The sequence below is a fragment of the Sus scrofa genome, chromosome 7 (genome assembly GCF_000003025.6).
Source record: "Sus scrofa isolate TJ Tabasco breed Duroc chromosome 7, Sscrofa11.1, whole genome shotgun sequence".
In the NCBI taxonomy this organism is placed as follows: Eukaryota; Metazoa; Chordata; class Mammalia; order Artiodactyla; family Suidae; genus Sus; species Sus scrofa.
In genome coordinates this window covers 32,189,693-32,213,057 of record NC_010449.5, presented here as the reverse complement: position 1 = coordinate 32,213,057, position 23,365 = coordinate 32,189,693, and the positions used below count along the sequence as shown (strand labels likewise).

The window sequence follows — 23,365 nt, the reverse complement described above, 5'->3', positions numbered from 1 at the left end:
TAGCTCCAATAATATCACTGATATGTATGTTGGTTCTTTATTTGGACTCATGGGTACTCATTGTGCTTCACAATTTGGCAATTAATACCTTTTTTGGTATGTAACAAATATTTAAAAAAATCATACTAAAAAATGATAAGCCTCATCTGGGAGAAGATGTTTGCAACATGTAGAACTATAAAGGATTAATGTCCTGAATCAGGATTCATGCCTTGGATTTGTAAAGAATTCCTTTGAATCAATAAGAACTGAAAAAGAAAAAAAAAAGTGGTCAAAAGATCTGAACAAGTAATTCACAGAAAAAAAGAGCTGAATGGCTAATAACATGCATATACACTCAACCTTTCCAGAAAGAAGGTAAATGCACATTAAAACAGTGAGATTCTATTTCATATTCATCAGATTGGTAAAAATTTTAAAAAGTCTGACAAAATGAAATGTTGGTGATTATGGAGCACCCAGAACTCATCCCTCCTGAACCAGTTTAAATAGGTGTTCCCACCTTGGAGGACACCTGGAAGGTGTCCGATTAAGTTGAAGACGTTCAGAAGGCAAGACCCAGCCATGCTGCTTGTAGCACATCCTCTTGAGAAGTTCTCACACCAGTGCCTAGGAGCTGTTACAAGAAGGTTTATTCAGGTGTTACTCCTTATGTGAAAAACACTGGCAACAAGTGTCCATTACAGAGAATGGGTACAAAAACTTTGTGATATTTGTATAATTGAGTAGCTTACAGCAGTGAAATGAGGTGAGCTAGAGCTACATGAATAAATCTCAAAATCATAATGTGAAATAAAAACAGCAAGTTGTAGCATTGCAGAATAATGCAGTACAGTATGCAACCCTTTATTAAAAGTTGAAATATACAAGAAATAATACTTCATTTATCCATATAAGCATAGCACAGCAACATCAGAGTAGTTATGACTTCATTGGGAAGGAAGGGATTCTATACTTTCATTTCTTTTAACAAGACAAATGTCCTGAGACAAATATTGCAGATATTAACTTCTCTTTAATACAGATAATGGGTATTGATTGTGCCTTTTTTTCCTGTATGTTTGCAGTGTTTCATAATAAATATTTTAAAAAGTCAACACAGCTGTAGCTTTTGATTTTGAAAGTTATGTAACATGGAAAGCCTTAGATTAGAGCCTTCTATGTAATAAGCCCTCAGATGCTGAGCACAGGAAGGCTTTGACTATACTTCCTAGTATTGCAGTACTAGTACTTCCTGGTATGTGAGCGATTACTCGAATTTAGAAAATACTCCTCTAAGAACTATTTATTTAAATGTTTCAGTTTGGTAATTAGACATTTATAAACCTTTGACTAATAGGTTATAACTTTGTCTTTTGGTAATAGTTTCCCTTTATGATTTTCCAAATTAAAAAATACATGCAGTAGAAAGAGGAATGGTTTGGAACAAGATATAGTTAATTCCCAAACTGGGCTCTGCTGCTCTAGGTGGTGCTCGTAGCCTTTGGTCTCTAGAAGAGAACTCTGGGCACCCTCCCACCTGCTGGGCCTCCCTGACGTGTGGTACGTGTTTCAGGCCTTCTCCACGGTAGGCACTCCTGACTACATTGCTCCCGAGGTGTTCATGCAGACCGGGTACAACAAGCTCTGTGACTGGTGGTCGCTTGGGGTGATCATGTATGAGATGCTCATCGGTAAGTGCGTGCTCTCAGAGGACTTCCTGTGCAGCAGGGAAAGAGTCCAGTGTTGGTAATAGACTGTTTCAGTTGGTCATCTAAGTGAGCCCTCCCCTCCCCGTCTTGCAAAGTGGAGTTTCCTAGGTGGAACACTGGGCCATCAACTGACTCATCTGTCTTCTGGCCCCCTGACCCCCTGTGGTTGCTTTGCTGATCATTCATCATGTTTTTCTTCTACTTTTTCATCCTCCATCTAGCAGCTCTTTCACTCCCCGGCGTTTTTTGAACACCCACTGTATACAGAGAGTCTTGACTGGGCAGTGTCTCAGGCACTCTTCTTATTTGCTGTCTCCTCTCTTTCAAAGCCTTCAAGGCATGGAGCCCTCTGACCTCTCCCCTCCTGTTTGGGTGGAGTGTCTGTGTTTAGGGGGCATGTCTGTGGGGGCAGCCTCATGCCCAAATGCTAGCAGAGCACGTGTGTGTGACCCGTGTGGCATGTCTGGCCGTGCATCTTTGTGAGCACAGGGAGGATGCCCGTGCTGGCCAATGTGGTCTGTGTGCAGCGCAGGGGGAATGACTCTCCTCTCGCCTCTAAGTTCTCAAAGAGAGGATGGTGGTCACTTTTAAAAGTGATGCTTTTTTCTTATTCAACTGGTTGGGCCCTCTGCCTGTATAAGGATGTTCCTAGGATGGGGTTGTTGCTTAATGATGTTTCATTCTTTGGGCACAGTGAGTCCATCTGCAACCTATTATGTCCTTGCTGGCTCCAGCTGCTAGCTGGCTCCCTAAAGGTACCAGAAGCACAACTTGACTTTGGGTTTAGGAGTTTGGGGAAAAAAGAAAAATGAGTTTAGATATTTTCTGGGATGAGTAGAAATCCTGGCCCTGTCATGTGGGGAAGAGCATAGAGGAGCATTAAAGAGATAGAAAATTGTATTAAGGAGAATAATCTCAGTCAGATTCAAAGTTCTGGGATGTAAAAGCTGTGAAGTTCCTTTTTTATTACAGGCTACCCACCTTTCTGTTCTGAGACCCCTCAAGAGACGTATAAGAAGGTGATGAACTGGAAAGAAACTTTGACTTTTCCTCCAGAAGTTCCTATTTCTGAGAAAGCCAAGGATCTAATTTTGAGGTATCAGAGAACATTTCCCCTGCCCCCTGCCCTGTCTTTTTTTGACACAGTGAATCCATTTTTTAAAATTTTTCATTGTTGCCTGGATCTGCCCCCTGCTTCCTCCCATTTCTTTCTTTTTTGAAGCGACTACTTGAGGTAACGCTGAAAGGCCTGTCTTTTCCAGATTCTGCTGTGAATGGGAACATAGAATTGGAGCCCCTGGAGTTGAGGAAATCAAAAGTAATCCTTTTTTTGAAGGTGTTGACTGGGAACATATCAGGTATATCCATATAAAAGCTTTTAGGATAATTTCAGAAAGCGTATAGTTTGTTTAATGCTAATTCAGAAGTACCCTTACTGGCAAGCCGAGGATGGGAAGAGAGCCTCTTAGAAACTCCGGTTCATTCACTGTGAGGATTGGGAGTCAGAGCTTCCTGTGGGCTGTGTGCCACAGGATACGGTGAAGCCAGCCGTCTTTCCCAAGTGAAGGCAGCTTTGGATTCCACAGTTGCGTTTGCTGTTCCCCAGAACATGTCCACCTCTAGTGTCATGTTTTGGATTCCACAGCGGAGGACCACCTACCCAGAACATGGCCCACCTTGCCCATAGGGTAGGCTCTGTCACTGGGAGATAGAGAAGGAAAAAGGACTGAAGAAGGACAGGTTGGGTGGTGGTGAGGGGGTCTGAAATTGTCAAGGGGGGTGGTTGTAGAGGGCTACCCCCATACCACCCAGACCAAACAGAAGGCAAAGTTGTCATCTTTTTCATAGCGCTCTTGTTTGCATGCTTGAGGTTTTTACCTTTGCCATCCTTGTGCATTTTTAGCCACTCTGCTTTTTGGCACTTCTGCCCTACATGAAGGGACACTGAGAGGTTCCGTTTCCCTTTCAGCGGACAGGGCAGGCTGTTGGGGGAGTGCACTAACTTTGGATTTTAATTTCTTTTCTCCATATTTTTCTGGTCTTTCTTCCTAGCTATGAATAATTACTTGTATTTTTCATCATGATTTTGTTTGGATATAATCAGCTGCCGTGGTTGGTCAGTGGTCATAAGCTTTTCAGAGAAAATAAATGCTGCCTGCATGGAAAGTCCTCCCATGTCAGACCAGGGGTCTGTTAGTTGTGATCCATGTGATTACAAATTGTAGTAATTTTGGCATGTCTGTTCTTGGCAGAGAGAGACCTGCTGCAATATCTATTGAAATCAAAAGCATTGATGATACCTCAAATTTCGATGAGTTTCCAGAATCTGATATTCTTAAGCCAACAGGTAATATACTGCCACTGCTTCCTGCTGCTTATAAGTGCATCACTTTCCCCGAACTTTGGGGTGATGTTTACAAATCAGGGTAGAGAGCATAGAGAGGAACTTTGTAAGTATTTTTCTAGTGTTAATACTGGCCGGCAGTGAGATGGTGTTGAATGACAAGTGAGTACAGACACCACGTTTAGACTGCTCAACCAGGTGGTGAATCACAAAGATTTTCTCTTTTGTGGTTATTTATTAAATTTAAGGTTAGGTAACCTGAAATGACAGAAATGGGAAAATAAAACTTTTAAAATATTGTGGAAAAATATGAAGGTGAAAAAACATAGGCATGCAAATGCAGAAAATATGCAGAGTGAAAAATAACCTTTAACAGAAGCTGTGGTACGTCCTCGAGAATTTCGTGTCTTCAGCACTGAGTAGTCCTGCGGGGTGAGGCAGTGAATCCACTCTCATATCTGTTTCTTTCTCAGTGGCAGCAAGTAATCACCCTGAGACTGACTACAAGAACAAAGATTGGGTCTTCATCAATTACACATACAAGCGCTTTGAGGGCCTGACTGCAAGGGGAGCAATACCTTCCTACATGAAAGCAGCAAAATAGCTTCCTTGAAATGGAATCCTCAATAGAGCAGAGTTCTCTGTACACCGTCACAGTTTCCTTCTCACATACTCTTTTGAAAGAGCTTCCAAGAAGTCAGTGGGACCTACCAGTGTGTCGTGGTAAACTCTCCTGAAGTGTGCTAGTAAGTGGATTCTCTTCCATAATGCCTCTGATGACCTGTAGACAGACAATTGTGTCTGCTCTATCAGCCATAAACAACTATTCTGCTTCTTAGAAGCATCATGAGCCAATTTGAAGACTTCAGTTTGCCTAAGTTCATCAGAATGAAGGGAGAAAACAGCCATCATTCAACATTATTGAGATTGTAATATACTTATCAAATATCAGCCAATTCCTGTGATTTTGTGACCTGCTTTCTGCCAAGCCCACCAAGTATTTTTTTTTTTTTTCTTTACAGCTGAAAGTTCCATAGTATTAAGGAAATAAAGCAATGAAGAGAGCTTTGGCAGCCAGCATTCTGGCTAAAGGAAATGGTCCACCATCCTCGGAGTGGGTGGTGATGGTAGTTTCTCCCCAAACCTCAGCCTTTGGGCAAGCGGCTTTTTATAGCCTCCATTCATGGTGCACTTTATTTATGGTACTAGGTTAAAGACCCTCAGTCCATTTTGATTTATCTCCCGTGCATCTGAAGCACTTATGCTTCTTTCCTGAGTGTTGACGGGGGGCTACCAGTTTGATCTGCTGTTGCTCTTAGAAGGCCCAGAAAGCCACTGGGCATGCCAAGGAGTCCCGGATCATATGGAAAACCCTCACTTTTTCTTCAGGACTGTATCAAAAAATTCTTTGATGGATGTTGCCGTGGACCAGCAATACCCACACGTGCTGCCAGCAGGATCTCTGTTTGTTCCTAGGAACACAGCAAGGAGAGCCCAGGCAGAAGCAGGAAGCCTAGAACCCCCTTGGCTAAGATGCTGCTCCTGCTCTGTCTCTAGAACCTTCTTGCAAGTAGAGACGGAACCAGCCCAATACAAAGTGCAGAGCCAGCCTACAAATCTTGTAAAGTTCACTCCTCAATCTTTGGTGCAACCATATTTGTATTCTTTCTTGGTATTTCTCCTCTCCCAATTTTAAGTAACCATTTTGCCTTGGAATCATGATTAGAACATTTTCCTTTGCAGATGCCTTCCTCGGGGATGGTCCTCTCCACCCTAAAGGGTCACCTGCAGGCCTGGCTGTTCAGGCCTCTCTGCTGTGGTGCTCTCTCATGAGAGACTCTCTGAATTTTAGCACAAAGTGCCTTTTCTTTCACAGCTGTCACCGCCTTTAGAGGACTTTTGCTGCATCAGAAAAATGTGGAGGCTCCATATTAATGCATTATTACTTTTAAAATTTTTGATAATTCTTAAAGCATCATTTGCACCTGTGTGGTAACTTTGCCTGTTGCAGAGTGTCATGGCCAAGCTACAACTGGGAAACTGCTTTCTGCCAGTCTTGAGGTTGGTAATATTTGCTCTGAAAGAAAAGTATGTCCTAGCTTCGCCATTCAGGAAGAAAAAATGGAATATCAAAGTTATAGTAGTAAGTGAAACTGCTTTGGGTTTTAATGTTTTAGAGGAAGAAAAAAGAATATTAGGGAAATAGTGACTCTGGATGAGGGTAATGTGTTTGCCCCTTATTTCATTCATGGTTTGCTAGTGAAAAGGAAGTGAAGTTCTCTTGTGTAACTTTGTAGTTTCTTTGAATTACCAAATAGTTGGGCTCTTGACCCCCATGTGTTTTGCAAGAGTGTGTGGTAAGCATGGGTGAAGAGAAGCAACAGGAGGGTGATAGTCTGTGTGTTGGGAAGTGGCAGGGGGTAATTTGTTTTAGGGGAAAATGCCCACATTTTAACTTTTAAACTTCTGAATAAACTGCGTGAAAACAGTATAAATCTGTGATGTGTTTTAAGGCAAATGTGATTTGTAATTCAAAGAGGCAAAGCGCTGGTGGCTTCTTCTTACCCCCTTGGTCTGCAAACCATTGGACTACTGAACACCGCCTTGAGGTGTTTTACTGTCTCAGGGGAGGTGGGACCTGCTTTTCCGTTCCCGAGAAAAGTCGTCAGAGTTGGAGTCCATGTAAAGAGATTGTCTTCTGCTGGCCCCACACCTGTGTTCCGTCCCTGGCTGCGTTACGGGCAGCGGGTAGTGAGTGCATAAGGCCAAGGGGGACCTGCTTATGAAAGTGTTGTCAACAGGTGGCCCCTTTATACAACCGTTTGTAGGCCAGCCCACCCTACCTCTTTTTTTTTTTTTTTTTTTTTGCTTCCAGCCCAGGGTTGACCAGGAATCTCACAAGCTCCCAAGATGAGACTTCTCAGCTCCCTGCTGAGGAGTCCCATTGGGTCCCACTTCCTAGCGCCTTCTCTGGGTCTGGGGAAGGCGTCTTGGGCAAAGCCCAGCCAGGGTGGGAACTTCGGGCAGAGGGAGGCTAAATCCAGCCGGACAGAATGAGTTGTCTTTCCAAGGCTCTTGAGTTTCAAGAAGCATGTTCGGAACCACTGGCTCAGTGTTGGTCCTGTTCACAGATAATTCTGTGCCCTATCTCTTAGGATGAGTAAGAAAATAGTAGGACTTTAACTGAACTACATGCTAAAATGAAACTGAATAGTGATGTCTTTCAGTCTCTTTTTAATTCAGGAATATATCAGAATTTTCATTACTTTGAAAAGTAGGGGAGAAGTTCCCACTGTGGCGCAATGGGATCTGTAGCGTCTCTGGATCACCAGGACACAGGTTTGATCCCAGCCCAGAGCAGTGGTTAAGAATCCGGTGTTGCCACAGCTGTGGCATCGGTTGCAACTGAGGCTCAGATCTGATCCCTGGCCCGGGAGCTCCATAAGCTGCAGGGTGGCCAAAAAAGGAAAAAAAAGTCAGAGGGGAATTCCTTTGGGATTAACATTCAGGCTCAGAATAGCAGATTGCTAATTTGAACACTTCTTCTAATATAGCGTAATAGGAATCCTTAGCCATTGATTACTGATACTTTATCTCTGAGTCATTTCCTTTGGAAGTATATTTCCTGGATCACCTTCTGTTACTCTCCTGGGCCTCCGGTGGAACCCAAATTGTGTTTTTAATTGAATGCAAAGGGATTCAGTGAATGGTATTTTCCTTTCCTAGGTGGCATACATGTCTCTGGAATGATCTATCAAGGCCAACACTGATTAAAATAAGCCTCCACAATGCTTTTCAGGCATATTTTCAGAAAAAACTATCTTGCCCATATTATACTTAGGCATCAAAAAAAAACCCACAGAGCTCAAGCCCAGGCGCTCTGGGGGTACAGCAGGGAGCCCACTGTGTTTCTGAACCACAGATGAGTTTGGGGAGAGAATTCCCAGCCACCAAGTTGGCTGAAGAGTATTGGAGTATCGCCTCTAGTTATTAGTGTTGATGTAACAGTACTTGTTCAGCAAACCCTGAGTTGTTTCTAAGTAGCAGTGATTTGGCAGAGGAATCAGTGAGTGGCCCTGTGGTGTGATAGAGGTGTGGAGCTTGGGAGTATTTTATCTTGAAGAGCACTCTCCAGTCACTTTTTTTTTTTTTTTTTTTTGCTTTTTAGGGCCATGCTCACGACACACAGAAGTTCCCAGGCTAGGGGTTGAATTGGAGCTGCAGCCGCTGGCCTATACCACAGTAATGCTGGCTCCGAGGCTCATTTGCAACTTACACCATAGCTCACGGCAGCACCAAATTCTTTAACCCACTGAGCGAGGCTTCATAGATTCTAGTCAGATTTGTTTTTGCTGAGCCACAGCGGGAACTCCCCAGCTGTTGTTTTTGTGGTGAGATCTTCAAAATGACCAGCCTACCTAGATCCCCTTCCCAGAATTCTGATCCCTCCCCAGAACCCTAAATCCCATGTAGCCAAGTGCCTATTAGAAATTACCATCTGCAGAGTTCCCCTAGTGGCGCAGTGGTTAACGAAACTGACTAGGAACCATAAGGTTGCAGGTTCGATCCCTGGCCTCACTCAGTGGGTTAAGGATCTGGCGTTGCTGTGAGCAGCAGTGTAGGCTCCAGGTGTGCCTTGGATCCTGTGTTGCTGTGGTGTAGGCTGGCAGCTGTGGCTCCGATTCAGCCGCTAGCCTGGGACCCTCCGTATGCCGTGGGTGCAGCCCTAAAAAAGAAAAAAAAGAAATTGCCGCCTGGAAGGCTTAAGAGGCGCCGACTAAAGGCGCCTCTTTAGGGAGGTCATCTTGCCTCCACAGCCTCTTTTCTGGCTTATTCTACCTGCCAGCCCGAGCAAGAAATTCCCTGCACGACTCCCATTAGTCAACTCGAACAACTCTGGGCCTGGCCTTCCATCCTACCAGTGCCTTCATCATCCCTCACCAAATCCATTGCCACCTTGGTCCTCCCTGCTGCCAAAGGAAGTCTAAATTTCAAGTGTGATGTCCTTCTCTGCATAAAACCCTTAAGGCTCCTCCTTTGTCTGAGGTACAGGAGTACTTCCTTACTATGAACTCATCTCCGCTTCCTCCCAGCCTCTTCCCTGATGACAATAAGGCACTATTTCACCTTTGCTTATGAGTTGACTTGGCCTGGAATACCCCTCCCCTTATTTATGGATCTAGGACAACTAGTGTTTGTCATTCACAACTTGGTTCATGTGTTATAGAATCCTCTATGTCTCACAGTAAAAACTGGCCACTCCATCCTGTGGGGTTTCTGGAGCAAACTGGACTATTCGGTGTCTATGAAGTTACAAAAGCCCTCTGAAAGGAGGAACTGTGTCCCAGTCAGCATGCCCTGTGACCAAGCAGTGCCTGGCACTGAACATACTCAATAGGCTATGTCTTCAGAGCATATTCTTTTTTATTTTTTAAATTATGCTTGATTTACAATGTTCTGTCAATTCCTGCTGTATAGCAAAGTGACCTGGTTGTAATATATATACATTTTTTCTCACATTATCCATCATATTCCATTACAAGTTCCCTGTGCTATACAGCAGGATCTCATTGCTTACCCACTCTAAATGCAAGTTTGCATCTACTAACCTCAGACTCCCAGTTCATCTCACTCCCTCCCCTTCCCCTTTGGCAATCACAAGTCTGTTCTCCATGTCCATGAGTTTGTTTCTTTTCTGTAGATAGGTTCATTTTGTGCCATATGTTATTTTTTTAATGATTTTTATTTTTTCCATTATAGCTTGTTTACAGTGTTCTGTTAATTTTATACTGTACAGCAAGGTGACCCAGTCCCATATACATATATACATTCTTTTTTTTCTCACATTATCATGCTCCATCATGAGTGACTAGATATAGTTCCCAGTGCTATACAGCAGGATCTCATTGCTTATCCATTCCAAAGGCAATAGTTTGCATCTATTAACCCCAAATTCCCAGTCCATCCCACTCCCTCCCTCTCCCCCTTAGCAACCAGAAGTCTGTTCTCCATGTCCATGAGTTTCTTTTCTGTGGAAAGGTTCGTTTGTGCCGTATATTAGATTCCAGATATAAGTGATATCATATGGTATTTGTCTTTCTCTTTCTGACTCACTTCACTTAGTATGGGAGTCTCTGGTTCCATCCCTGTTGCTGCAAATGGCACTATTTTGTTCTTTTTTATGGCCGAGTAGAATTTCACTGTGTAAATGTATGACGTCGTCTTCATCCATTCACCTGTCAGTGGACATTTAGGTTGTTTCCATGTCTTGGCTATTGTGAATAGTGCTGCAGTGAACACAGGGATGCATGTATCTCTTTCAATGAAAGCTTTGTCTGGGTATATGTCCAGGAGTGGGACTGGATCATATGGTAGTTTTATATTTAGTTTTCTGAGGTACCTCTATACTGTTTTCCATAGTGGTTGTACCAATTTACATTCCCACCAACAGTGTAGGAGGGTTCCCTTCTCTCCACACGCTCTCTAGCATTTGTTACTTTGGACTTATTAATTATGGCCATTCTGACTGGTGTGAGGTGGCACTTCATTGTAGTTTTGATTTGCATTTCTCTGATAATTAGTGATGTTGAACATTTTTCCATTTGCCTGTTTGCCATCTGTATGTTTTCTTTGGAGAAATGTCTATTCAGGTCTTCTGCCCATTTTTCGATTGGGTCATTGGTTTTTTTGTTGTTGAGTTGTATGAGTTGTTTGTATATTTTGGCGATCATGCCCTTGTTGTTTGCATCATTTTGAAACTATTTTCTCCCATTCCGCAGGTTGTCTTTTTTTTTTTTTTTTTGTATAGTTTCCTTTGCTGTGCAAAAGCTTTTAAGTTTGATTAGTTTCCATTGGTTTATTTTTGCTTTTATTTCTTTTGCTTTGGGAGAAAACATTTGTATAGTTGATGTATAGAGAATGTTTTGCCTAGGTTCCCTTCTAGGGGTTTAACAGTGTCTTGTGTTATGTTTAAGTCTTTAAGCCATTTTGGGTTTATTTTTTATGCATAGTGTGAGGATGTGTTCTAGTTTCATTAATTTACACGCAGGAACTCCTTGATTTTTTTTTTTTTTTTTTTTTTTTTTTTTGGTCTTTTTAGGGCCGTACTTATGACATATGGAGGTTCCCAGCCTAGGGGTTGAATCAGAGCTATAGCCGCTGGTCTACACCATGTCGACAGCAGCACAGGATCTGAGCCATGTCTCTGAACTACACCACAGCTCATGGCAACGCCAGATCCTTAACTCACTGAGCGGGGCCAGGGACCAAACCTGCATCCTCATGGATACTAGTCAGATTCATTTACGCTGAACCATGATGGGAATACCCCATTTTCTATTCTTCCTTCTTTTGTCAGATGTTGACCATTAGGTGTCTGGATTTATTTTTGGGTTCTCTATTCTGTTTTATGGGTCTCTGTCTGTTTTGGTATCATTAACATGCTGTCTTCATTATTGTAGCCTTGTGATATTGTCTGAAGTCTGGGAGAGTTATACCTCCTGCTTGGTTTTATTTCCCTCAGGATTGCTTTGGTAATTCTGGGTCTTTTATGGTTCCATATAAATTTTTGGATTGTTTGTTCTAGTTCTGTGAAAAATGTCATAGGTAATTTGATAGGGATTGCATTAAATCTGTAGACTGCTTTGGGTAGCATGGCCATTTTAATGATATTATTTCTTCCAATTTAGGAGCATGGAATATCTTTCCATTTCTTTGAGCCCTCTTTAATTTCCTTGATTACTGTTTTATAGTTCTCAGCATATAAGTCTTTCATCTCCTTGGTCATGCTTATTCCTACATGTTTAATATTTGCAGGTGAGATTTTAAAAGGTACTATATTTTTATATTCCTTTTCTAATGATGCATTGTTATTATACAGAAATACAACCGATTTCTGAATGTTAATCTTGTATCCTACTTTGCTGATCAGTTCAAGTATTTTTGGTGTGGAGTGTTTGGAGGGTTTTCTCTATATATAGTATCATGTCATCTGCATAGTGACAATTTTACCTCTTCTCTTGCAATTTGGATACCTTTCTTTTGTTTGTCTGATTGCTGTGGCTAGGACTTCCAATACCATGTTGAATAAAAGTGGTGAAAGTGGACATCCTTGTTTTGCTCCAGATTTTAGTGGGAAGGCTTTTAGCTTTTCTCCATTGAGTATTATATTGGCTGTGGGTTTGTCATAAATGGCTTTGATTATGTTAAGGTATGTTCCCTCTATACCCACTTTGCTAAGTGTTTTTATCATGAATGGATGTTGGATTTTGTCAAATGCTTTATTTGCATCCATCGAGATGGTCATGTTTTTTTTTGTTTGTTTGTTTTGTTTTTGTCTTTTCTAGGACCGCCCCTGCGGCGTATGGAGGTTCCTTGGCTAGGGGTCTAATCAGAGCTGTAGCTGCCACCTACACCACAGCTATAGGAACGTGGGATCTGAGCCGAGTCTGCGACCTTCACCACAGCTCATGGCAACACCGGATCCTTAACCCACTGAGCGAGGCCAGGGATCGAACCCACAACCTCATGGTTCCTAGTCAGGTTCGTTAACCACTGTGCCACGATGGGAACGCCAATCATGTGTTTTTTGACTTCTCTTTTGTTAATGTGGTGTATGATGTTGATTGATGTGTGTATATTGAACCATCCTTGTGAACCTGGGATGAATCCCACTTGGTTGTGGTGTATAATCTTTTTTAATATATGTTGTTGGATTCACTTGGCTAGAATTTTGTTGAGAATTTTTGTGTCTATATTCATCAAAGATACAGGCCTATAATTTTCTTTTTTGGTAGTATCTTTGCTTTTGGTATTAGGGTGATGGTGGCTTCATAGAATGTCTTTGGGAGTATTCCATCTTCAACCTTTTGGAGAAGTGTAAGAAGGATGGGTATAAGCTGCTCTTTGTAAGTTTGGGAGAATTCACCTGTGAAGCCATCTCTTGTTTGTAGGGAATGTTTTTATTACATACTCAATTTCATTTCTAGTAATCGGTCATTCAGTTGATCTATTTCTTCTTGATTCAGTTTTGGTGGGCTGAATGTCTCTAGAAAGTTGTCTGTTTCTTCTCAGTTGTCAGATTTGTTGGCATATAATTGTTCATAGTGTTCTTTTTTTTTAATTTCTGCAGTATCCCTTGAGATTGATGTCTCCTTTTTCATTTCTTATTTATATCCCTTTTGGTTTCCTCATTGACCCATTGGTTTTTTAGTAGCTTGTTGTTTAGTCTCCATTCAGTTTTTTCTCATTTCTTTTCCTGTGGTTGATTTCTAGTTTGATGCCATTGTGGTCAGAGAAGATACTTGAAATAATTTCTTTATTCTTAACATTTGTTGAGGTTAGTTTTGTGCCCCAGTATGTGGTTAGTCTTTCAGAATGTTCCATGTGCACTTGAAAAGCATGTATATTCTGATTTTTTTTTTTTTTTGGATATAATGTCCTAAAAACGTCAGTTAAGTCTAACTTTTCTATTGTGTCATTTAGGATCTCTGTTGCCTTATTGATTTTTTGACTATGGGATCTGTCCTTTGATGTAAGAGGGGGTGTTAAAGTCTCCTACTATTATTGTATTCCCATAATTTTCTCCTTTTATGTCTGTTAGTATTTGTTTTAAGTATCTGTTTGCTCCTATATTGGGGACATATATATTGATGAATGTAATATCCTCTTCTTTAATTGATCCTTTTATCATTAAGTAGTGTCCTTCTTTGTTTTTGCTTATGGCCTTTGTTTTAAAGTCTTTTATTCTGTCTCATATGAATATTGCAACTCTTGCTTTCCTGTCTTTTTCATTTGCATGAAATATCTTTGTCCATCTCCTCCCTTTCAATTTATATGTCCTTTGCCCTAAAGTGAGTCTCTTGTATGCAGCATATTTTAGTCTTTTTTTTTAGAGCCACACTCACAGCATACCTCCAATTAGGGGTCTAATTGGAGCTGTTGCTGCCAACCTACACCAGAGCCACAGCAACGTCAGATTTGAGCTGAGTCTGCACCCTACACCACAGCTCACAGCAATGCTGGATCCTCAACCCACTGAGCAAGGCCAGGGATCAAATCCACAACCTCATGGTTCTTAAATCAGGTTCGTTTCTTCTGTGCCACGACAGGAACTCGTATTTTAGGCTTTTTTTTTTTTTTGTCTTTTTGCCTTTTCTAGGGCCGCTCCTGCGGCATATGGAGTTTCCCAGGCTAGGGGTCGAATTGGAGCTGTAGCCGCTGACCTACGCCAGAGCCACAGCAACACGGGATCTGAGCCGCGTTTGCAACCTACACCACAGCTCATGGCAACACCAGATCCTTAACCCACTGAGCAAGGCCAGGGATCCAACCTGCAACCTCATGGTTCCAAGTCGGATTCGTTAACCACTGAGCCACGATGGGAACTCTGGCTTTTGTTTTTTTATCCAGTCTGCCATCATTGTGTCTTTCAATTGGAGCATTCAGTCCATTGACATTTAAGGTAATTATTGATAAATATGTATTTATTGCCATTTTAAATCTTGTTTTCCAGTTGATTCTATGTTTCTCCTTTGTTCCTTTCTTTTTTGTTGTTGGATGATTCCCTTTTATTTTATGCTTGTGTCTCTTCTTTTTAGTTTTTGTGAATGCATTATTTGGTTTGGTTTGTAGTTGCTTTGTTTTCAAGTATGTTAATCCCTTCCTATAGCTGCTTGCTTTAGCCTGATAATCATATAGGCTCAAACATGTTCTTAAAAAAAGTCTAGATTTTCTTACTTTCCTTCCCCACATTTTATGATTTTGATGTACTTTTTTTAACATCTTCATGTTTATTCTTTTTGCTGTTCCTTGTGTTTATCATCACTTTTACAGTAGGCTTTTTTTTTTTTAATTCTTTTAGATGTGTGTATGGCTTATTTAACTGATTACTTTCCAATTGTTATTTCTTCCATCCTATTTCTTTTTTATTTAGAGGAGCCCTTTCAGTTTTTCTTTTAGTATTGCTGTACTCTTTTAGTTTTTGTTTGCTGGAGAAATTCATTTCTCTATTTTAAATGATATTTTTGCTGGGTAGAGTATTCTAGGCTGAAAAACTTTCCCTTTTAGAACTTCGAATACGGAGTTCCCGTCGTGGCGCAGTGGTTAACGAATCCGACTAGGAACCATGAGGTTGCAGGTTCCGTCCTTGCCCTTGCTCAGTGGGTTAACGATCTGGTGTTGCCGTGAGCTGTGGTGTAGGTTGCAGACGCGGCTCGGATCCTGCGTTGCTGTGGCTCTGGCGTAGGCCGGTGGCTATGGCTCCAATTCGACCCCTAGCCTGGGAAACCTCCACATGCCGCAAGGGCAGCCCAAGAAATAGCAAAAAGACAAAAAAAAAAAAAAAAAAAAAAAACTTCGAATACATCTTGCCACTCTCTTTTGGCCTGTAGTGTTTCTGTAGAGAAATCAGCAGATAGCCTTATGGGGGTTCCGCTATAATTCTTTTTCTCTTGCTAACTTTAGAATCCTCTCTTTAACTTTTGCCATTTTTATTACAATGTCTTGGTGTGGTACTGTTTGGGTTCAACTTGCTTGGGGCCCTCTGTGCTTCCTGTATCTTGATAGCTGTTTCCTGTAGATTTGGAAAGTGTTCAGCCATTTCCTATATATTTTCAATCCCCATTTCTTTTTCTTCTCCTTTTGGAATTCCTATTTTGCATAGATTAGCCCACTCATATAATCCTATAGATCTCTTATATTGCTTTCATGTTTTTTTCATTTGGTTTTCCATCTGCTGTCCTGACTGGGTGATTTCCATTATTCTATCTTCCAAGTCACTAACTCATTCTTCTGCATTATTCATTCTGCTCCTCAGTGCCTTTAACTCACCTTGCATCTGTGCAAATGAATTTTCTAATTTTCCTTGGTTTCTCATATTTTTCTAATTCCTTTCTAAGTTAATCTCCTTTTTGAACTCAGAGTCTGTTATACTGTAGAGGCCTCATTGTTTGCTCCTTCAGGTGAATTCTCCAGTTCTTTTAACTGGGAATGGTTCCTGAGCTTCTTCATTTTGGTTGTATTTTTCTGTAAGTTTAGGGAAACCAACTACTGTAGTCTTGGAGGGCTATTTACGTGTGCCAGTGCCCCTGGGTATTTTGCGAGGGCTTGCTGTTTATTTTTAGGGGGCTGCACGTGCTTCCAGGGAGATGGAGGCAATGGGCAGGGCTAGTAGCCAGGTCCTGGTTGCTGGGCCCTTGACAGTGGCAAGGACCCACAGGAAGGTGGCGCAGGCAGCTTGTAGTTGCGGGGCCCTGTGAAGTAACGGTTACCGTCAGGCACAGGGTAGGTAGCACCTGGAGCATTTGGCAGTGGCACAGCAGGGCATGTGTTCCCAGGGGAGTGAGAGCAGTATTGTTCAGAGTGCCCTCCTCTGAGGTGACTAGGGCCATAGGTGGTGCCTATTTATGGACCCCTGGTGGTGGCAGGTCACACCCACTTCTGGAGTCTGAGGGAGTTTGCCTCTGCTGTCTGTAGACCATTCAAGAGGGACCTCACCAGCCACAGCCCTGCCAAGTGTCCACACATGTGCAGAGAAAGATAATCCTTTGGCAGTCTGCCCAGCCTCGTCTTGGCCTCCTCAGCAGTGGTGCCTTGTTTCTCCTGCAGGCCCAGGCCTCCTCCCAGGTTCTCTCAGCTGCAGTGCTCTGCTCGCCAACCCCTCAGGCTGTTTCCGCACAGCCAACCCTGGTCCTCTCTCCCGGCGTCTCAGCACCCAGCCTCTGGTGGTATCCTCCGAGGGGGTACTGATGGTCTGTGAGATTCTCCCTCTGTCTTGCCCTCCTCAGTCCAGTGGCTGTGATTTTCTGAGGCTTTGAGATCTCTCTGTCTCAGCCCATTGGGTGGCTTCCCAGGATGTGGGTTCTTTTCTTCTTTCACTGCTCCCTTGCCAGTGCTAGTCCCATCCTGATTTCTTTTGTTCCTGTTCTACCCAGTTATGGGGTTTCTTACCCTTTTTGGAGGTGTAAGGTCTTCTGCCAGCATTCAGTATATTCTGGGCACATCGTTCTGCATGTAGATTTTTTTTTTTTTTTTAATGTGTTTGTGGGAGAAGGTTAATGCCACGTCTTACTCCTCTGCCATTTGAATCTTACAGAGCATTTTTTTCACTTTAGGGCTGCACCTGTGGCATATAGAGGTTCCCAGGCTAGGGGTCAAAGCATGTTCTTGACTTGTGTGCTGAGAGGCAGGCCTCCCAGGGAGGCCCAGGCTTGCTCTTGCACCATGAGTTGTCAGTATCACCAGTGAGCTCCCAGGGCAGGTAAGCTGAGGCACCTGATGAGAAGAGGGGCCAAATCAGAGACTGAAGGATGAGTGCGGTGCCCTAGAGCAGTGCTTCCCGGGGAGCCACCTGGCCCCTGCCCTACCTGCTTACACGCCATTCATTCCTGGCAGGCTTCCTCACTTGCTTTAAACCAAAACTAGAACATAGGAGTTTGTGAATTCTCTTACCTTTCAAACTTACATTTGGCTTTGTGGGGACCTACCTAGATGAATTCGAGGGTTCGGGGGGCTTGAACACAAGTTAACTGGAAACTCAAGAAGGCAGACCATTAGGGCCCTGGATCTTGTGTTATAATAGCAGGGTGGGAAGAGCACACAGGCTCCAGGCAAGCCTCACGGCTGCTGTGGCAAAGAAAAAGACTCTTACAGGCAGGCTGGGGGCTACTTTTTTCAGTCCCTTTTAACATCTTCCAGTTTTATTCCTTTTTTTTTTTTCTTTTTATGGCCACACCTGTGGCATGCGAAGTTCCCGAGCCAGGGGTTGAATCGGGGCTGCAGCTGCCAGCCTATGCTACAGGTACAGCCGCAGCAACGCTGGATCCTTAACCCACTGAGTGAAGCCAGGGATGGAACCTGCATCCTCATGAACACTATGTTATGGTTCTTAACTCGCTGATCCACAACGTGAACTCCCTGATTTTATTTTCTGCTGAAAAACGACAGGGACACAAATAAAAACATTTTATTATAGAAAAGGCATCCCAAATATAGGATTTTGTAAACACTGGTAGGTGAACAAGTGCAACTTTAAAAGTAAATACAAAGTAAAGAGGCAAAACCTACAAGCACTCTGCCTTTAAGAGAGAATGGAAAGCTCTCCTGCAGAGGTGATCCCACCCGGAGCACGAGGGGGGCTCTCCCCACAGAGGTGTTGGGTTTGCTTTCTGAACTGTGCCCAGTTGAACAATTTTAAAATGATGGCAAGAAGTGGCATTGAATAAATCACTAAGACTCCTTGATTCTTAACTTTCTATTGACTGTTACTCGACAAGGCTGTCTGTCACACTTGGACAATTTAAAGCTGTGCTTTGTTTTACTTACAGAAGGACGTGCTGGAACACTGTCCATCTTCCCTGGGCTTAGTCCACAGTATTTTTTCAGAGACCTGTATACATTCAGTATCACACTTTTCTCTTGGAATTTAGCTCAAAATAATATTGGCTATCACATGTCATGCAGTCAATCTAGCTACTTTCCAGCTTCCTTAACTTTTTTTTACTATCATTCTTTTAATACCTTTCCTCCACTTTGAAGAAACCATTAAGTAAGCTCACCGGACACATTCTGACACTGTCCCCCTGCCCTCTCCTAATTCCTTTATGGCAAATCTTTCCTAATCAGCACTATGTGATAAGACGTAGACACACACACTCAGATCCTAAACTTCAAATTCAGGTTTATCTTGACTTAATGATAGATAACTGAGTAAGACAATCTAGATAAAACCATTTTCTTATGAAAATGTTTCTGTATAAACAGCCTGGCTTACTTATTTAGGCACTTAAAAAAAAAAAAACAAACACCAAACCTGAGTTCCACCTTTTAAAATTAGAAACACCTCTCGCCCAGCAACTGACTCTGAAAGGAATGACTGCAGCCTAGCTCTTGACCCTGTAAAAACGGCAAGGTCCTGCCACTGCGGAATGTCCTGGCCCTGGGAACAGTTACAGCGATGCTGCGCTCCAGGCTGGGAGGGTTCGTAGGGAGGAAACCTCCTCTCCCGAGAAGGAACATGTAAGCCCGGCTTTTCCCTGTCATCACCACCCAGCCATCCCAGCGCATTTACCTCCAGACTGCCAGCTCACCCAAACCCCAAGGGTTGGAGCTGAAAGCATATTAACCCAATTTGGGGGAGAAAAGACCAGCCTGAGGAAATTAATCATTTACAGAGAACAAAGTGTTAAGTACATATCACTCTTTCATACCCAGCTATTCACCTACACAAAGACTAGTTTTAGAGTGTGAGCTGAGGCCTGTTTACCCTTAAATGTACATAAGCTGTAAAATAAATTATACATACTGACCATAGACTACACAAAAGTTAACTCAAATTTCCCTTATGATGGCATAAAGTCAACTGAAAAGTGGAAAGCAAGCACCATTAAACAATTCTCTGGGCTGGCCAGTGGGTATGAATGTAGTACCAGTAAGGTCAAAGACACATCTGACCTCAAAACTACACTCTGGCTACAACATGACGCTGACTTTAAACTTCAACCCTGATCCTCAGCCTTACAACTGGACGCCGATGACTATCTCTGTAGGTAGGGATGGCTCAGTTTAACCCTTTACCACTTTACCACTAATTTAGCCCTGATCTCCTGGTGGTGCCATGCACAGAGAAGCGTCTCAGGAACCCTCTTCAAGCCTGAAGAGTGGCTTTCAACATCCATCTGACTTTGCCTTTGGAGACTAACTGGGGCAGGCCCTAGACTAGCTTATGGAAAAGGAATTTGAGAAAACCAGTCCTGTTTTTATCTTAAAGCACTTGAAGGAAACTTCATAAATATTCAGGGTAGTGACTAGAAGGCCAACCTCTGCCATAAAATGATAGAAAATCTCAGGATCCCTTTGGCTCTGGACTCAGTTTAGCTCCGCTGTTGATACTGACAGGGACATCAGGGAAGGGGGTTTGGTACCAGGAGGGGTGGGGAGTGTGATCGGGGCTGCACATACACACTGCACTGCCTACCCAGCTGACAAATCAGTCAGCATCACCTGGCCTAACCTTCCCGCAGCTCATTCTTCTTTTGGGGATGATATCAGCATGGTTTTCTCACCCAGCCCAGCAGATGGGCTCCTCAAAGATTTAAAGAATACAAAATGAAAACTCCTGCACTGGGACAAAGCTTGGAAAAGCGATGTTCCCCCCCAAACTCCTTTTAGTCTTTTTGCTGAGAAACCGCACTTATGAGAAATCTGCTCTGGGTCTTGAAAGACTTTTAAGCCACACCCACAGCAATGTGCTGCCCTAGGGTGAGCCAGGAAAATCAATGTGGCCTGATCTAGAGAGGTACTGCTTGAGTTAGAATTTCATTCTAAATGAGTGGTTTGTTTAGGCTCAATAACCTTCAGGCCAAGACAGCTTCATAAACATCATTATGAATTATCTTGCCCATCAAGAGAATCTATGCAGTTTGGATTGTTCATTGAAATAATGAAAAATAAAACCTTTAAGTTCTTAAGCATTTCCTTTTGGCCTTTTTTTTTTTTTTTTTTTTTTTGGTCTTTTTAGGGCCATGCCCACTCCATACGGAGGTTCCCAGGCTAGGGGTTGAATTGGAGCTGCAGCCACAGCAACATAGGAACCAAGCTGAAACTACGACCTACACCACAGCTCACGGCAACACCAGATCCTTAACCCACTGAGAAGAGCCAGGGATTGAACCTGCATCCTCATGGATACTAGTCAGGTTCCTTACCATTGAGCCACAACGGGAACTCCCTTTTGGACATTTTGAATGAGAGCCAAGTTCTTTCCAGACACAACCTCCACACAGAGGCCACCAGGAATGGTATCTTCATTAACCTCTAATGGGCATCCATTAGTGCGTGCTTATACAAAATAGAGATTGTCTCCTTTTAAGTTTGGTCCCTTTGCTGCTAAGTAATTTGCCCTGGTATGAAATAAAAAAAAAGCAGTAACAGTGAAAAGGATGAGGACTGAATATGAGGCAACGGAAGTCTTGACTTCCTTTCCTGCTTTTGCAGTTATGCAAAGACTCAGTGAACAGCACCAGACCCAAAATGTTCAAGTTACCAGGGCTGCTGCAAAGCTGGTAGCTTAATTACCAGTGAGTGCTTTTCCATCCCCTGCCGGAGGCACAGACTAACTGAAAAGAACACACATTAATTATGGAAGGAAAGGACAGGATGGGGGAGAAGCTTGTCTCCTACTCAGTGTGAGACAAACCATGGGAAAGACTGGCTGGGGGCATCCCAGCCAAGAGAAGCCTGGCAACAGGCTGGACGCACAGCTGACTCTAATCCTGAAAGTCGTTAGAAACCATCTGAGAAAGTGGGGCGTTCAGCCGGTCAAGTTCATCTACTTGGGGCGGGTGATGCATTAGTATCTCTTGGTCCTCCAAGACATCTTCTCCAGCAGCTACCAGATTCGTGAGGGATTTGCTCCGAACACACTGGAAATCCACATGGCGACTTTTTCCTTCTTCCTTTTCCCATGACATCTGGATAAAGGGGCGCTGTACATAATTATAGATGACTTCAGACCGGCCGCCAGGTCTCCTCTTAATTTTTTCTTTACAGGTAGGATAACCTGAAACAAGGAAAAAAGGCCATTCTCATGACAGCAGCCACTCGCTCACTGTGGCTTCTGTGAGCACATCGTTTCCTCCCAAGTCCCAAGACCATACATGAAAACGACCCAGGAGGCGGCCAGCCTCTGAGCATGTCCTCCTGGCCCCAAGCACCTACATGCTCCTCCTTCCTGCCCAGGTTAGCAGGTCTTTTCCCTAAAAGGGAAACAATAAAAATTCTACCCTTCTAATGGAAGAGGGAGAGAAGCCTCTTGCCAATTTCAGAGGTCTTTATTTTACTGGCTTCAGTACTACAGAACAGAGCTACTAGCGCATGGCTACTCTCGTCCTCTATATCTGTTGCTCAGAAGGCATCCTCTGTGAGAGGCCGGTAAGAAAATATGAAATGTTTTAAGCCTAGGGGAAAAAAAGCAGGGACACTGCCTAAAATAGCTGAAAGGCTGTGACATGGAAATGGGGGAAATCTTATTCAGAGTAGTTTCACTGGCTAGAACTAGAAAGAAGAGGGAAGAATGGTACTGGAAAGAATGTTCTAGAGTAGCAAAACACAAGAGCAAAGACCCATGGCGGGGAGACAGAACAGTACTCTCCCAGAAATCAGTCTCTGAGACCCTTGCATGGAGACCACAGGTTTGGAACCATGCTCAAGATCATTTAAAGCAGTTCCAGGGAGTTCCCGTTGTGGCTTAGTGGTTAGTGAACCCGACTAGCATCCATGAGGACAGCGGTTTGATCCCCGGCCTCGCTCAGTGGGTTAAGGATCCAGTGTTGCCGTGAGCTGTGGTGTAGGTCGCAGATGCAGCTCGGATCCTGTGTCGCTGTGGCTGTGGTGTAGGCTGGCAGCTACAGCTCCAATTGGACCCCTAGCCTGGGAGCCTCTATCTGCCATGGGTGCGGCCCTAAAAAGACAAAAAAAAAAAAGCAGTTCTGTCAATACATTCAGACACTCCTCAGAGGTAGGTAGTGGAACAAACAGATTTTAAGTCTCCAAGTTATGAACTTCCAGATCCCAGAAAATGCCTCCCCAAGGTTGTTGGCACATGAACTTCCCACTGGGTGAGCCCATGAGCCCTGCTGCATTTACCCACCAGGGTCCTTAGCCCTCACTGCTTTTTATCCTGAGGCAGTAAACGAAGTTACTCCTGTTGCAGCTTTAAAGCATTTTCAACAGGAAATAAAATGAAACGTACGGGCAAATAAAAACAAAAATAGGAATCTTCATGTAGTTTCCATATGTGTCTATGGAAACAACATGAAGGCACATGGAAGGCTAAGTACATAAGCGTGGCCATAGATCCAACCTACTCCATGAGCCATGCAAGCTGAATATGAACTGGGATATTCTTTACCTTCAATTCCAATGCGAATGTTTTTCAGGCCCCGTTCCTTTAACACTGTTTTAGCAACATCCCGATTCTCAATATATTTGAAAAACCTGTACAGCTTAGAGCTATAAAGAACTGAAAAAAAAAAAAAATCTGTGGTTAGTCGTGGAATGAAGACATCTGTAAGGGGAAGGAAATGAGCTAAGAGATCAGACACCTGAGCCCTGGTGCCAAATAATCCAGATGAATCACAGATTAAATGTTAAATAATAAATCAAGCATAAGAAAGAAACCATTAAAATTTTTTTATACTCTCAATGAAGGGTTTTCTAGGTATAACATAAAACCTACAAGTCATAAAAGTCACTGTATACTTGACTACATAAAAATACAACATCTTGGGGTCCCCTGGTGGCTCAGCAGATTAAGGATCCAGTATTAGTGCTG

At 43.0% G+C, this 23,365-nt stretch overlaps 2 protein-coding genes across 5 annotated transcripts in view; one reads left to right on the top strand and one right to left on the bottom strand.

Annotated features, from left to right (window-relative positions):
* STK38 (serine/threonine kinase 38) overlaps positions 1 to 6,526 on the top strand; it is a 47,142-nt gene extending 40,616 nt beyond the window's left edge. The window contains exons 10-14 of the mRNA XM_001929552.7: positions 1,556 to 1,673; positions 2,664 to 2,787; positions 2,954 to 3,049; positions 3,944 to 4,038; positions 4,509 to 6,526. Coding sequence (XP_001929587.1) covers positions 1,556 to 1,673; positions 2,664 to 2,787; positions 2,954 to 3,049; positions 3,944 to 4,038; positions 4,509 to 4,639 — 564 coding nt within the window. The 3' untranslated portion in view covers positions 4,640 to 6,526. The remainder of the gene's footprint in view (positions 1 to 1,555; positions 1,674 to 2,663; positions 2,788 to 2,953; positions 3,050 to 3,943; positions 4,039 to 4,508) is intronic.
* Positions 17,983 to 23,365, bottom strand: part of KCTD20 (potassium channel tetramerization domain containing 20) — a 49,032-nt gene continuing 43,649 nt past the window's right edge. For all 4 annotated transcript variants that reach the window (XM_005665921.3, XM_013977857.2, XM_001929543.5 and 1 more), the window contains 2 exons: positions 22,943 to 23,053; positions 17,983 to 21,592 (listed from right to left, as the gene is read on the bottom strand). In XM_005665921.3, coding sequence (XP_005665978.1) covers positions 21,300 to 21,592; positions 22,943 to 23,053 — 404 coding nt within the window. In that variant the 3' untranslated portion in view covers positions 17,983 to 21,299. The remainder of the gene's footprint in view (positions 21,593 to 22,942; positions 23,054 to 23,365) is intronic.